Source organism: Trichoplusia ni, assembly GCF_003590095.1.
Source record: "Trichoplusia ni isolate ovarian cell line Hi5 chromosome 19 unlocalized genomic scaffold, tn1 tig00003236_group18, whole genome shotgun sequence".
NCBI lineage: Eukaryota > Metazoa > Arthropoda > Insecta > Lepidoptera > Noctuidae > Trichoplusia > Trichoplusia ni.
In genome coordinates, this window is record NW_020799800.1 from 10,756 (window position 1) to 24,531 (window position 13,776).

The 13,776-nt window shown below is 35.6% G+C and overlaps 1 protein-coding gene across 1 annotated transcript; it reads left to right on the plus strand.

The window, feature by feature from the left end:
- The first annotated feature begins 2,505 nt into the window (after positions 1-2,505).
- Positions 2,506-11,367, plus strand: LOC113506565. Its single transcript, XM_026889405.1, has 2 exons — positions 2,506-4,329; positions 9,370-11,367. Exons 1-2 carry the CDS (start codon positions 4,319-4,321, stop codon positions 11,084-11,086), a joined length of 1,728 nt encoding a protein of 575 aa, XP_026745206.1. The 5' UTR covers positions 2,506-4,318; the 3' UTR covers positions 11,087-11,367.
- Positions 11,368-13,776: the final 2,409 nt, after the last annotated feature.

Here is a 13,776-nt window from a genome sequence, read left to right on the forward strand (position 1 = left end):
GTAATAAACTAAATAAATAAATATTTTCCTTTTTTTCCACGACACGATTATCTGTTTACATCTAAATAACAACAGCACTTTACAGCGGTACTTATAATTATAACATATGGATACGTTTCCAAGCGCGTATGAATTGACATTCACTAATAAATTGGTACTACTTATTGACGTTCAAGGTTATACATATTAGTTGTCATTGTCAATTTATTATTAGCCATAAGAGAGCACATAACAGTAGGTACAGTGTTACGCTAATATCACCTCTGTTACGGTGAAATAAGATTTAATTAGGTTTCTGATTCTTAAAGTAGAGTTACTATCACAATAAATCGAAAAGAGAAATGTAGGATTATAGACCATAACAATAAAATGCTTAAGCGTAACGTGGATACGGATCTACGTTATACTTTTAACATTATTTTCTTTAATTAATTAAAGTAATGATCCATGTAGTTAATAATTAGGTACGTACCGTGAATAATTTAATATAATTATAACGTTCTTATATAATTAAGCAATAGTACACACAGACATTCTATAATAATATTATAATAAGTTAAGAACACATTTAATTTTATCTTGATCTTCATAATTTATTATAGCAACTGACCTCCCTGCTAAGGCGGTAGGTATCAGTACATATTATTTTTTAAATGCACCTGTAGACTAGTGTAGACATAAAAAACGCGTGTCATTTCACATACATATGTATAGTAACATCTGTGTGTATATAAAATGTACCGATATTGAGAATCGCTTGGTACACGAAACCCAATATTTCACAGAATTCATCGAGAGTAGTGTTACCAAACGGCGGTTATATGAAGAATCGTGGCGTGACGAAATTCCACACTCGGAACAGATTCACGTTTCTTAGTTTAAACTACGTATTTCATATTTTATTTGTTGATTCCGTGCCTTTTGCCTCTTCCACTGAGCCGAGCTGTTGATTTGGTCGAATCTCACGCGGAAATAAAACAAATGCAATTTCTCTACCTCATCGTTATTATTTTTGGCAAGTATGACAGAGAAAGACTCTGTCCAGATTATTCCAGGAACCCGATTTTGCTATTTACAATCAACGATGAATGAATGGCAATTGGATGAAATTTTAAATTATTCCTATTCTCCTCAGCATATTGCCAACACAATAATTGGAAATATATTGTATTGACCGTGAGTGTTCCGCCCTGTACTGAATTTCCAATTATTGTCTTGGAAAGATGCTTAGAATAATAAGAATAGTAGATCGACCAATTTCCATTGATTCATCGGCCGTTGTAAATAGCAGAATTGGGGCCCAGAGGTGCTGTCAAGGGATTTGTATCTGACATTCGTTAAGTATCGTAGCATCATTTAATAGTCAATTAAATGGCGGCTATATAAACGTTATGTGTTAATGACGTAACAAACAAATAACACTTCACAAGACACACTTAACACTTACACGAGTAAATAAACAAATACGTTACAAATAATACATAAATTAAAACATTCGTTTCCATGCAGAGCGTATTATTTATAGATTTTTAAAATAATTCGTTGTCATAAATCTACTGTTTCGTATGAATATGGATCATTAGTACATATTATTAAATGGTTGATTAGGGTGTTTAAAGCTTAGAAGCAAGGCGAGAGCCTCCTTGGGTGAACCCCTTTTGACTAGACAAGAGTCATTGTTAATAGTGATATTAATTATCAAATCCCGAACATGCATAGAAATAACATTACTAAATGGAAAAGTTAGATTAACCTTGACGTTATCAGTCAGTATTTTTTTATAGATCTGTAAGGGGATAGTGTAGAAAGCTGTTTTATTCTCCCAGCAATATGGATATTAAATAACAGGCAGTAAAAAGGCCAATTCAAAAATATTTATTACGTACCGCCATTTTGGATTTTTGTCTGCTTTGTTGTTGGTCAATCATTTCATTATTTTTTATTTTACGGCCATAAGTCAAGGAAGCGCAAAAAAAATATTGTACAAAAAACTTCAATCACTTTTTCGAGCAATGGATAAATGATTTGTTTTTATGCCAAGACCGCTTTACACTTTTACCTTAAACCTTATAGAAAAAGAGTTGTTTTATTGTAATGTTATTATATCTATCCTCATAGACAATGATTCACGCTCTAAACAGTGGCTTTTACATCAGTATAATTAAGTTTAATTGCCCACCCACAGGGTAACTCATATTTGTTTTACGTCAATCCACTCAACCACTTTAATGTGCCTACTACTACATTGAACATTTTTATTGACTTCACCATATGCATTAACATTTAATGGTAAAGGAAAAGTATTGTAAAACTAATGTATTGCCTCTAAATTATTATTAATGTACCCATATATTTAGTTAATATATATCCACTGACTGACCTATTGTATACGTATATGTTGACATATTTTCTTGGCATTTAAAGTATACACTATAATAGCTGCATAAAGTATTTTTAATTTTATAATAATAATAAAAAGTAAAAAAAGAAACGAAAATATTACATATTTTGTTACAAATATTTTGTTTAAATTACAGTTTATTTACATGCAGTAATTGTATCATGAAACAGTTATATCTGAAAAGTCGATCTTAGTATCTTGGGTTTGAGACTTTTGATCGATTAATATCGGTTATAATTATCAGGGCCTACAACCTTATGGTAAATAGCGTTTCAGCATCTTGGGATAAGTAATAAACATACAGTATTATAGTCCTTACAATTATCATAATACTCTCACCAATGACCTGATAAGAAAAGATTATTTAAAAATGTATTTCGATAAAATATTTCCGGGTACTCAATAATCTGTATTCAGTTTCTTAACAGGAAAAATATGCAAAACATTTTACAGCACTATCGTTTGCCCATTTAAAAATAATGTTAAAGACAGATTAGGAGAATAACGTATTTTATTGTGTAAAACAGCTTTTAAAATAAACATATAAAGTGAATCCAATTAATGTTTATCTTTTCACACCTACATTTCTCCACAAAATACAGAGGCTGACCATCATCACGTATTAATGTATTTGAAGCGAAACAGCGTATCTCAAGGCGCGGTCGCGTATAGCGGCATCTCTCTTACGCTGCTAGAAAGAACTAGCCATTTTCACAAACGTAATTGAGTGCCAATAGTCTAATTAAAATAGGCCTATGTACAATTTATATTTGCTATACATCTCAAAATTTAGCTTTTACGAGCCAGGAAAGTTTATAACAATTACGCAATAACTCCATTGATTTTAAAATGCTCTTCTCTATCTTTGGCTACCGGCCAGTTCTGGCAAAGCAATTTTATGAGAAGTATTAGAACTAACAAAATATAGAGTCAACTAATTAAAGATAACAATGTCTAGTTATTTAAGTTCATCCAATAAGCTTCGCTCATAAGTAAATTTCGCAAAAAAATAATGATAATTTGTTTTGTGCGCTAAGTGTTATACTAACCTTGAAAACTCGAGATAAACATAGTTATTCTTACTTACATCAATATCCACGAACAATGTGCAGACGAGTGATAGAAAAACCGCAGAATGGGAACTCAAGCATAGCTGTTTTTATGTACATTAACTATAATAACGTTCTTAAGTCAATGTTTTTGCAAAACCATATGTTGTGGCATAGTTTTCATAAGCCGTTGTCGATTAGTACCGATTGTACAATGGGCGTTACACACCTATTTCATGTATATCGATATTAAATGTAATGCTAAACATAATTACGACAAGTTTCGTAACATTAACACCATGTGCACCTGAGCACTGCACAGTTCTCGGGCTCACGTGACTAGGTGACTGTTGAAAGAATTTAACTAAATATAGTTTTGAATTTCGATGTTTTTATACTCCTTTAAGTTGACCATGTTAAGTATGGAGCCTTAATGGATATCATCGACGCTGCATTTCCTGTTATTGTCCGCCAGCTGCATAGAAACTGTCTGAATGACGTAAATCGTCATGAACCGCTGATGTAGCGAAATTTGTAATTAGTTATTAACTCAAAATTGTATGCATTCCTATTTCTAATATCGAGTAGGTCTCACGCATTAATTATTGTAATTTTTATAAGTAATAAATTAGCATTTAAAATCATTTTTGGTTTTTTTTCTATCTGCCGTCTGCAGTATACGTAATTGGCGCAGTCGGTAGGATACTCGCGGGCCGGTTCGCGAGCAATAGAGTCATCTCATATCGATATTCGCGTTCGCGAGTCGCCCGGGCGGCTTTCAAGCCACATCCTGAGTATCCTGAATCTACGGGACAACTGCGGAGCCAGGCGGAGAATCCAGACATCGATTCGCAGAGAAAGAACCAATATGAAACTTATGTAAGTACACTTGAATCGTTCTCGTGTTGCTTCCTTTCTATTCCTAGTTACTTTAATCTCTAAAAATTTTTCGTCACGAAAAGTTTTACACCCGGGAACCTGCATCACGCCAGGCTCGCCGGAATATCATTGATATTAATAGAGACTTAGATAATTCAGATTTAAACTTAGGTTTAGATAGATTATTTAGTATAAAAATGCCACACGATCCTGACGTAATTTTCAAGGCTTTGCGACTTGTGCCGGAATTTAATGGCAACCCCAATATTTTAACGAGATTTATAAATATATGTGATAAACTAGTAGAGCAATATGCGAGCGCTGAGCCGGGAAGTGAGTTAGGAAATTTATGTTTGTTAAATGGCATCTTGAACAAGGTCACTGGAACAGCTGCCTCTACCATAAACGCAAATGGCATTCCTGAAACCTGGGTAGGCATTAGATCATCTTTAATTAACAACTTTTCAGACCAGCGCGATGAAACGGCTTTATATAATGACCTCTCATTAGCTTCACAAGGTAATAAGACTCCTCAGGAGTTCTACGAACAATGCCAAACCTTATTCAGTACCATAATGACGTATGTAACATTGCATGAGACTTTACCAACGACTATCGAAGCTAAACGGGCACTTTACAAGAAAGTAACTGTGCAGGCTTTTGTGCGGGGACTAAAAGAACCTTTAGGTTCACGTATAAGGTGTATGCGCCCCGAGACTATCGAGAAAGCCCTTGAATATGTGCAGGAAGAGCTAAATGTAATATATCTGCAGCAACGCAATGAGTCTTCGAGGGCTCACAGCTCTCCTAAAATGCTTCCTATACCGCAACAGTCTCCTGTGACCCCATTCAATACATTAGGTATTCACAGACCGCCGGTACCTAACTGGCCGGTTCCGATGGGACAACGTGGCAATCAACCACCACCTCAACCCTTTAAATTTAATGTGCCTAACCAATATCATAATCGCATGCCTACTAAAACTCAACAGATGCTTAGAGCACCGCCACCAAATTATCATCCTCAGAGTAACGTTTTCCGCTTACCACCACGTAATCCACCACCAAATCAAATTGTAAAACCGATGAGTGGAGTTCAACATTTTGTCCCAAAAACTTTACCTGTAATGACGGGACATGACTGGCGTAAATCCGGGAATCCGCCGCCAAATAATTACTTCAAAACTCGCGAATTAAACGTTAACGAATTCTACTCGTCTGACGACTCATATAACTCAGTCGACTATTATTCCGAACCAGGGTGCGACTATTATACTGACTATTATAACAACCCCTATGACTATGACACAAACGCGACCTGTTACGACTTACCTTACGACGCTAGTGAGACAGAAGCTCAACCAGGCCCTAGCCATGTACATGAAAGTCAGGATTTTCAATCGACCAAACCATCAAACGAACAAGGATAGATATTAACCTACAGTACCAAAGACAACTACCATATATAGAATTTTCTGATCCACCATTAAAATTCTTGATTGACACTGGTGCCAATCAATCATTTATTAGCCCCCAAGCCGTCCAAAAATACTTTTCCAATTACTCGGTGAATTACGACCCATTTGAAATAACGAACATACACGGTGTCAGTAGAAATGAGCACTCAATTACATTACCATGTTTCCAGGAGTTTAACGAAACCCAAGATATTAAATTATTTATATACCATTTTCATGATTATTTCGATGGATTAATAGGACTAGATTTATTGTCTAAATGGGAGGCCAAGATAGATTTAAAAGACTTTTTACTAATAACTAAATTTGCAACTAACCGCATTAAGCTATATAACTCTCGTAATGTCAACCTGTACGAGGATATGATACCTGCAAGAAGTTCTAAGTTAGTAAGGATACCTATTAACGCTACGGATGGCGAAGTTTTAGTAGAAGAACAAATGTTTTGCAACTGCATTGTCCATGAATGCGTTACCATGGTAAAAGATGGCCGTGGATATGTAGAATTAGAGAATCCAACCCCTAATGATGTAATTTTTTACCTGGATCAGCCAGCTTCTGCCGAATTATTCAATATCAAGTGCACACAAGTTGAACAGTCACAACGTGTAGACGATGTTTTATCACGATTGCGTACAGACCATCTCAATGAGGAGGAAAAAGCTAACCTTTTAAGACTTTGCTCTCGATATTCAGATGTATTTTACATTGACGGGGAAGCCCTTACATTCACTAATAAAATTAAACACCGTATAAGAACAACGGACGAAGTACCCGTGTACACCAAAAGTTACCGGTACCCCTTCATCCATCGCCAGGAAGTTAGGGACCAAATCACGAAAATGTTGGACCAAGGAATTATAAGACCATCAGACTCTGCATGGAGCTCACCCATATGGGTTGTGCCCAAGAAAATCGACGCTTCTGGGAAACAAAAGTGGCGTCTCGTAGTTGACTTCCGTAAGTTGAACGAGAAGACTATCGATGACAAATACCCGATACCAAACATAAGTGACGTACTTGACAAGTTAGGTAAGTGCCAATACTTCACCACCTTAGATTTGGCAAGTGGGTTTTATCAGGTGGAGATGGACCCTCAAGATATATCGAAAACCGCGTTTAACGTAGAACACGGGCATTTTGAATTCCTTCGAATGCCTATGGGATTAAAAAACTCACCATCTACTTTTCAAAGAGTTATGGACAATGTCCTAAGAGGTCTCCAAAATAACATCTGTCTCGTCTACCTTGACGATATTATTGTCTATAGTACTTCCCTACAGGAACACCTGGAGAACCTGGAACGAGTTTTCCAAAGACTTAGAGAAAGTAACTTCAAAATTCAAATGGACAAGTCCGAATTCTTGAAGCTCGAAACTGCTTATCTTGGTCACATCATAAGCAGGGACGGTATCAAGCCTAACCCTGACAAGATTTCCGCTATTCAAAAATATCCGATTCCAAAGACCCCTAAGGAAATAAAACAATTTTTAGGCCTTCTCGGTTATTACCGAAAATTCATTCCAGATTTTGCACGACTCACAAAACCCCTTACACAGTGCTTAAAAAAAGGTAGTAAAGTAACTCTTAGTCCCGAATATGTAAATGCTTTTGAACACTGTAAAACTCTGTTAACCAACGACCCAATATTACAATACCCAGACTTTACCAGAGAATTTAACCTCACGACAGACGCTTCTAACTTCGCTATTGGAGCGGTACTATCCCAAGGACCAATAGGATCCGACAAACCCGTCTGTTACGCTTCTCGAACACTCAATGAGAGCGAACTAAACTATAGCACAATAGAGAAAGAATTACTGGCTATAGTTTGGGCTACAAAATATTTTAGACCCTACTTATTCGGTAGAAAATTTAAGATATTGACTGACCACAAACCACTACAGTGGATGATGAACTTAAAAGACCCAAACTCACGAATGACTAGATGGCGACTACGACTAAGTGAATATGACTTCTCTGTAGTGTACAAGAAAGGAAAGTCTAATACCAACGCTGATGCCCTTTCTCGTGTTGAGATCCATACCACGGAAATAGACGAAATTGACTCAGTAATAGAAAACATTAAAGAACTTAGCTCAATGATTAATAACCCCTCCGAGACATCTCGACCTCAAAGACAAACCGAAAACACAGACGAAATCAGACAGAACTCGACAACCGACACTGTACATACTAGTGATGAACACCCTATTCTGGAAGTGCCCATTACAAACGAACCACTCAACAGATTTCATAGACAGATTCATCTTACCGTAGTAGGAGACATAAAACGACGACCTATTGTGACAAAACCTTTCGAAAGTCATACCCGAATAGCAATCCAACTATCAGAGTCAAACTTAGAACAAGATGTTATAAGTGCCATCAAAGAATACGTTAACCCAAAAGTCAAAACAGCCCTGATCATAAATCCGCCCTTAAAGATGTATTCTATTATCCCTATTATACAAAAGACGTTCAGAAGTTCATCCCTTAACTTAGTGTTAACCAAAGTCGAACTTGAAAATGTCAAAGAGTATCTTAGACAACAAGACATTATACGACATTACCATGACGGAAAGACAAACCACCGGGGAATAAATGAATGCTACCTAGCACTCTCAAAAAGGTATTACTGGCCCAGGATGAAAGATCAAATCACTAAATTTATCAATGAGTGTACTATCTGTGGTCAAGCCAAATATGACAGGAACCCAATACGACCTCAGTTTAATATTGTACCCCCAGCTACGAAACCTCTAGAGACCGTTCATATGGACCTATTTACAGTTCAAAATGAGAAATATATAACGTTCATTGACGTATTTACGAAGTACGGTCAGGCATACCACCTACGTGATGGCACCGCTATTAGTATTTTACAGGCATTGTTACGATTTTGCACTCATCACGGATTACCCATAACCATAGTTACTGATAACGGCACCGAATTTTCCAATCAATTATTCTCTGAATTCGTACGTATTCATAAGATAATTCATCATAAGACCTTACCCCACAGCCCGAGCGATAACGGAAATATTGAACGTTTCCATTCCACAATTCTTGAGCATATTCGAATTCTAAAACTACAACATAAGGATGAACCAATTGTTAACCTTATGCCATACGCTATCATAGGCTACAATAGTTCCATACATAGTTTCACCAAATGCAGACCTTTCGATCTACTAAATGGACACTTTGATCCAAGGGACCCGCTTGACATAGACCTAACCGAACACATTCTGCAGCAATATGCTCAGAATCATCGTCAACAGATGAAACAAGTCTACGAAATTATCAATGAAACATCTCTTGCTAATCGTACGGCTTTAATAGAAAGTAGAAACAAAACGCGCGAATCTGAAGTAGAATACATCCCTCAGCAGCAAGTATTCATAAAAACCCTCTCGCCAGCCGTCAGAAGGTAGCACCACGCTATACCCAGGATACGGTCTTAGCAGATCTGCCCATACACATCTATACGTCTAAAAAACGTGGGCCCGTAGCTAAAGCGCGACTAAAACGTGTTCCTAAAGGTAACACATTGTTACAGGACTCTGCTGCTACTGACAATACATGCGACGCATCCTCAAGAGATAAGACTTGAGACCCTAGCTGATGGGCCCGGACTATTACCATACAAACTGGGACCGACACGACTAACCATACACTATCATTCCTTTATACAACCCATTGACCTCAACGATATTGAAAATAAAATCGACTCTGTACAGACTCAACTTAATACATTTAGGACTAAACTCGATAACGAAACTTACCTACTCTATGAATATCAAATTGATTATCTTACTAATAAGGTTGGCAAATTACTACACCAAATTAAATCTTTAGAACCTGTTAGAGTTAAAAGAGGTCTTATAGATGGCCTAGGGTCTATAGTAAAAAGTGTCACTGGCAACTTAGACTACCAAGATGCCCTTAAATACGACGAGGCTCTTAAAACCTTACAGACCAACGAAGGCAAATTAACATCAGAATTTAATAGCCATCTGAGTCTTTGCAAAGAGTGGATGTCCCAACACAATAAAGTGTTAGAACAACTAACTTTAAATCAAATAAGAGTTAATGCCACTTTAGAACTACTATTACAAAAAGAAGCTTATAGGGACTATAGCTTAATTAAATTTGCGAAATTCGCACAAATCTTAGGAATTATAACAAACAACGTAGAAGATTTAATGTTAGAAATAATCAGATTAGAAAATATGATGGCTTTTATACGCGCATCTAGTACTCATCATTCCATGATTGATATAGAGGCCTTGCAGTCAATGATAGATAGATTAAAATCCCTTTATACTCCAAATCAAATTCTAAATTTAGAACTTAGAGAATATTACAGCTTAATCAAGCCAGGATCTTATTTCATCGATAAACGTATAGTAATAGTATATAATTTTCCAATTGTTTCCCAAGATACATATGACCTATACAAACTATCCATTGTACCCAACAAAAGACAACTTGCCCTTATTCCTTCCTCTCCTTATATAGCAACAGATGAGAAATCGTTCGTGTACATAGAGGCTGAATGCCCGAAGTATAGCAGTACTTATCTCTGCGAAAAGAAGACCGGCCAGCAGATCCAGTCGAAACCTGATTGTATTCAGAAACTCATCGTTCATCAGAGTCTAGAGAATACTTGTCAATTCACGAAGATATCTCTCATCAAGGAAGCAGTAGAAAAATTAGACGACCAACATTACGTGCTGTCTCTACCCGAACCTACCAAAGTTCAGTTGGCATGTGGGAGAAAGGACTTCAACACACTTCAAGGAAGCTACCTCGTAACCATCCCTATGGGTTGCTATCTACAGACTCCAGAATTAACTATAATAAACGATGACAACGCGATAAAGGGTCAACCATTGAAACTAGCGAAGATACCATACGATGAAATGAATCTGACTGCCGTCTCTACCCACATCAATTTCAGCTCGATCGATCTGGAAGACTTACACAGCATCCAAACTAAATTCATGTTGGGAAAACCTATTGACATCGAGGAGATTCAACCAACTGCCCTGTACCACACAACCATCCCACTATACGTCATATTACTGGGCGCAATCCTATTTTTCACTCTGAGATTAATTCGCAAATACAAATGTTGGAGACTAAAATCAGAAGATAAAGAAAAGCAGTCATCTCTTGAGATACATACATACGAAGACGTCAAGAAAAATACCAGAAAACGAGATGACTTTCCAGCAACATTTTCTCTTAATATGGTCAAAAATAGTTGCTGATCTATGGGTGGAGGTGTTAAGTATGGAGCCTTAATGGATATCATCGACGCTGCATTTCCTGTTATTGTCCGCCAGCTGCATAGAAACTGTCTGAATGACGTAAATCGTCATGAACCGCTGATGTAGCGAAATTTGTAATTAGTTATTAACTCAAAATTGTATGCATTCCTATTTCTAATATCGAGTAGGTCTCACGCATTAATTATTGTAATTTTTATAAGTAATAAATTAGCATTTAAAATCATTTTTGGTTTTTTTTCTATCTGCCGTCTGCAGTATACGTAATTACCATGAGTGGCATCAATTTATTATTTATTATATACACTTTTATATGGATATGTATTTAAGTAAATATTAAGTACCATAAAATGATTGTTAAATTTTCTTCTTTTTATTTACAATTGATTTCGTCAGTTGTTTATGTGCATGTTTTTCCTTATAATAAGGTTAAAAAGCACTTTACCGTTCCTTTAACGTGCACAGCTGGAATTCAAGTCTCATAAGTTATGAATATGGTCGAATACTTAAACTGAAATCTATTTCATTGTCGGATATGCTAATTACTCTGCGACATACCGATGCATAGAAAGACATCACCAATTCTTCTTACACGCGAAATAATTGCATATTCATACAGGTAAGTAGGTACATGAATATGTATGTGAGGAAGGACGATGACTCACATTTGTCACAGTTCATAAAGTAAAACAGCTTGCGTAATAAACAGATCATTAAGAAATAATTTCTGAAATCGTAAAATCACTCAGCTTGTAGAGTCGGAGAGAGCTGCAGTGCAACCCAGGAAATATTATTATGTTTATCGTTACATGTTAAGAAATGAAAAATATTTTAATGTGTATATAGAAGCCGATTTTGTAGGCGTTTTAACACTAGCTTTGGAGAGTCAGGGTAGAGACAGGGGATTCTATTGTATTGGATTTAAATCTTTTAATCTCCTTCACCGTCAATAATGAGTGTCTGAAATGATTTTTTTTATATAATGTGGTCTTTTAGGTCAAAAAATATATATTTATTAGCCACGCCCAGTGTCGTAAGGGATAAATTACGACGTAAACTTTTGAGTATGTTCAAAATCATTTTCTTTTGTAGCTCGTTTGAAGCTCAAAAGGCCTAAAAATAATAGTCGAAAAGTTCATTTAAAATTCTGATTAGTTCAATAAAAATATATATATTAATAACAATTAAATAACATTAAGCGCGATTCAATTTTTTTTTCTATTCGTCGAGATCATTGACCCATTGATCAAAACAAAACACGACACATATTTTCCACATGAAAATGCATAGAGCAAGCTTCCAAGAACATTTTAGATCTGTTTGTTGGGTGGAAGTCAGGCATTTGGCAAATGTTGAGGTCATTAACATTTCAGTTATGCACTAGATCTCAGTTCATGTTTCTTGAAGTAATTACATTTATATTTACTATCCTAGGTTCAGTACGAATGTTGATACTATTACAATAGATACTCATTACATTTAGCTCAGGATATTGTTTAGGAATTAAGTATTATAGCATCTATTTGATATCTGTATCAGTATCTCAGATTCAGGTAGCCTATCGCCACCTTATAATGTTAGCCTGTGGCGGTGATAGATACAAATTTAGAATGAATTAATACCATAGATTATCTAAGTAAATATCTTTAATTATTGACAATGAACGAAAGAGGTTATAGACCTATTTATTCGCGTCCTAAATACCGCGATAAATTGGGAATGAGTTTTGAAAAATACCATTGGATTTCACCAGATTGAATGTAGTCTCTAGGGAAAGCTTATATGAAAAAAAAAATCTCTAACAAGAATAAAATAAATGAACGCTGTCTAAACCATCTCAAAGATCACATAAAGCTTGCTCTCCTTTTTCATAGAAGATTTGAATGTTGTCTAAATGTTCCGGTTTTTTAGAAGAGCTATAAATAATATATTCTGTTGACAAATATCTGACCTCGAATCCCACGCGCTGTACTGCGCATCGATCTAACACATCTTAATGTTATTAAATGGTTTTATTTAATAATATAAGTTCTTAGCTCTCGCATTAGGGTAAACTCTGTAGGTAATGGTTTTAAAGCTGTTTTAAATATGGTATATATATTTTTTAATATTCTATAATGCGATGAAGACACATGGGTGTGTTTATTATTCATTATAGATTTTTTCTTTTCTAATTGAGTATTTTTTCTGGCAACAATAATTGTAACTCTCTAAACTCTTTATCTAATTTATGTTATTTCTACTAAACGGACAGCCATTTAGATTTTAAACTCTTGGTACTTTTAAAGCAAGAAGAACTCTATCAAATTTTGGCTTTTACCATAGAATATTCCTTTACTTAATCGGAAACTTTTAAAACAGAATTAAAAGCATATTTAGTTAAAAAATAATATTACGCAATTATTGCTACCCAGTTAAGCTCTTTGAATAAATAATTGAAACCAGTCACATAGCCGATGGGGATTTACACATGTACTTGATAATTCCCGCACCCACTTTTCCTACTTATCTTATTTACCTTGCAAAGACATACTGGAGGTAAAAACAGTTATATGTAGCTATTTCAATGAAGAAAAACCTTTGCTTGAGTTACTGAAAATATGTTATGGAATGGGAGGAATATCTCAATTGTAGAGACTATTAAGCTTATGACCTGAACATAGAAAGTATTC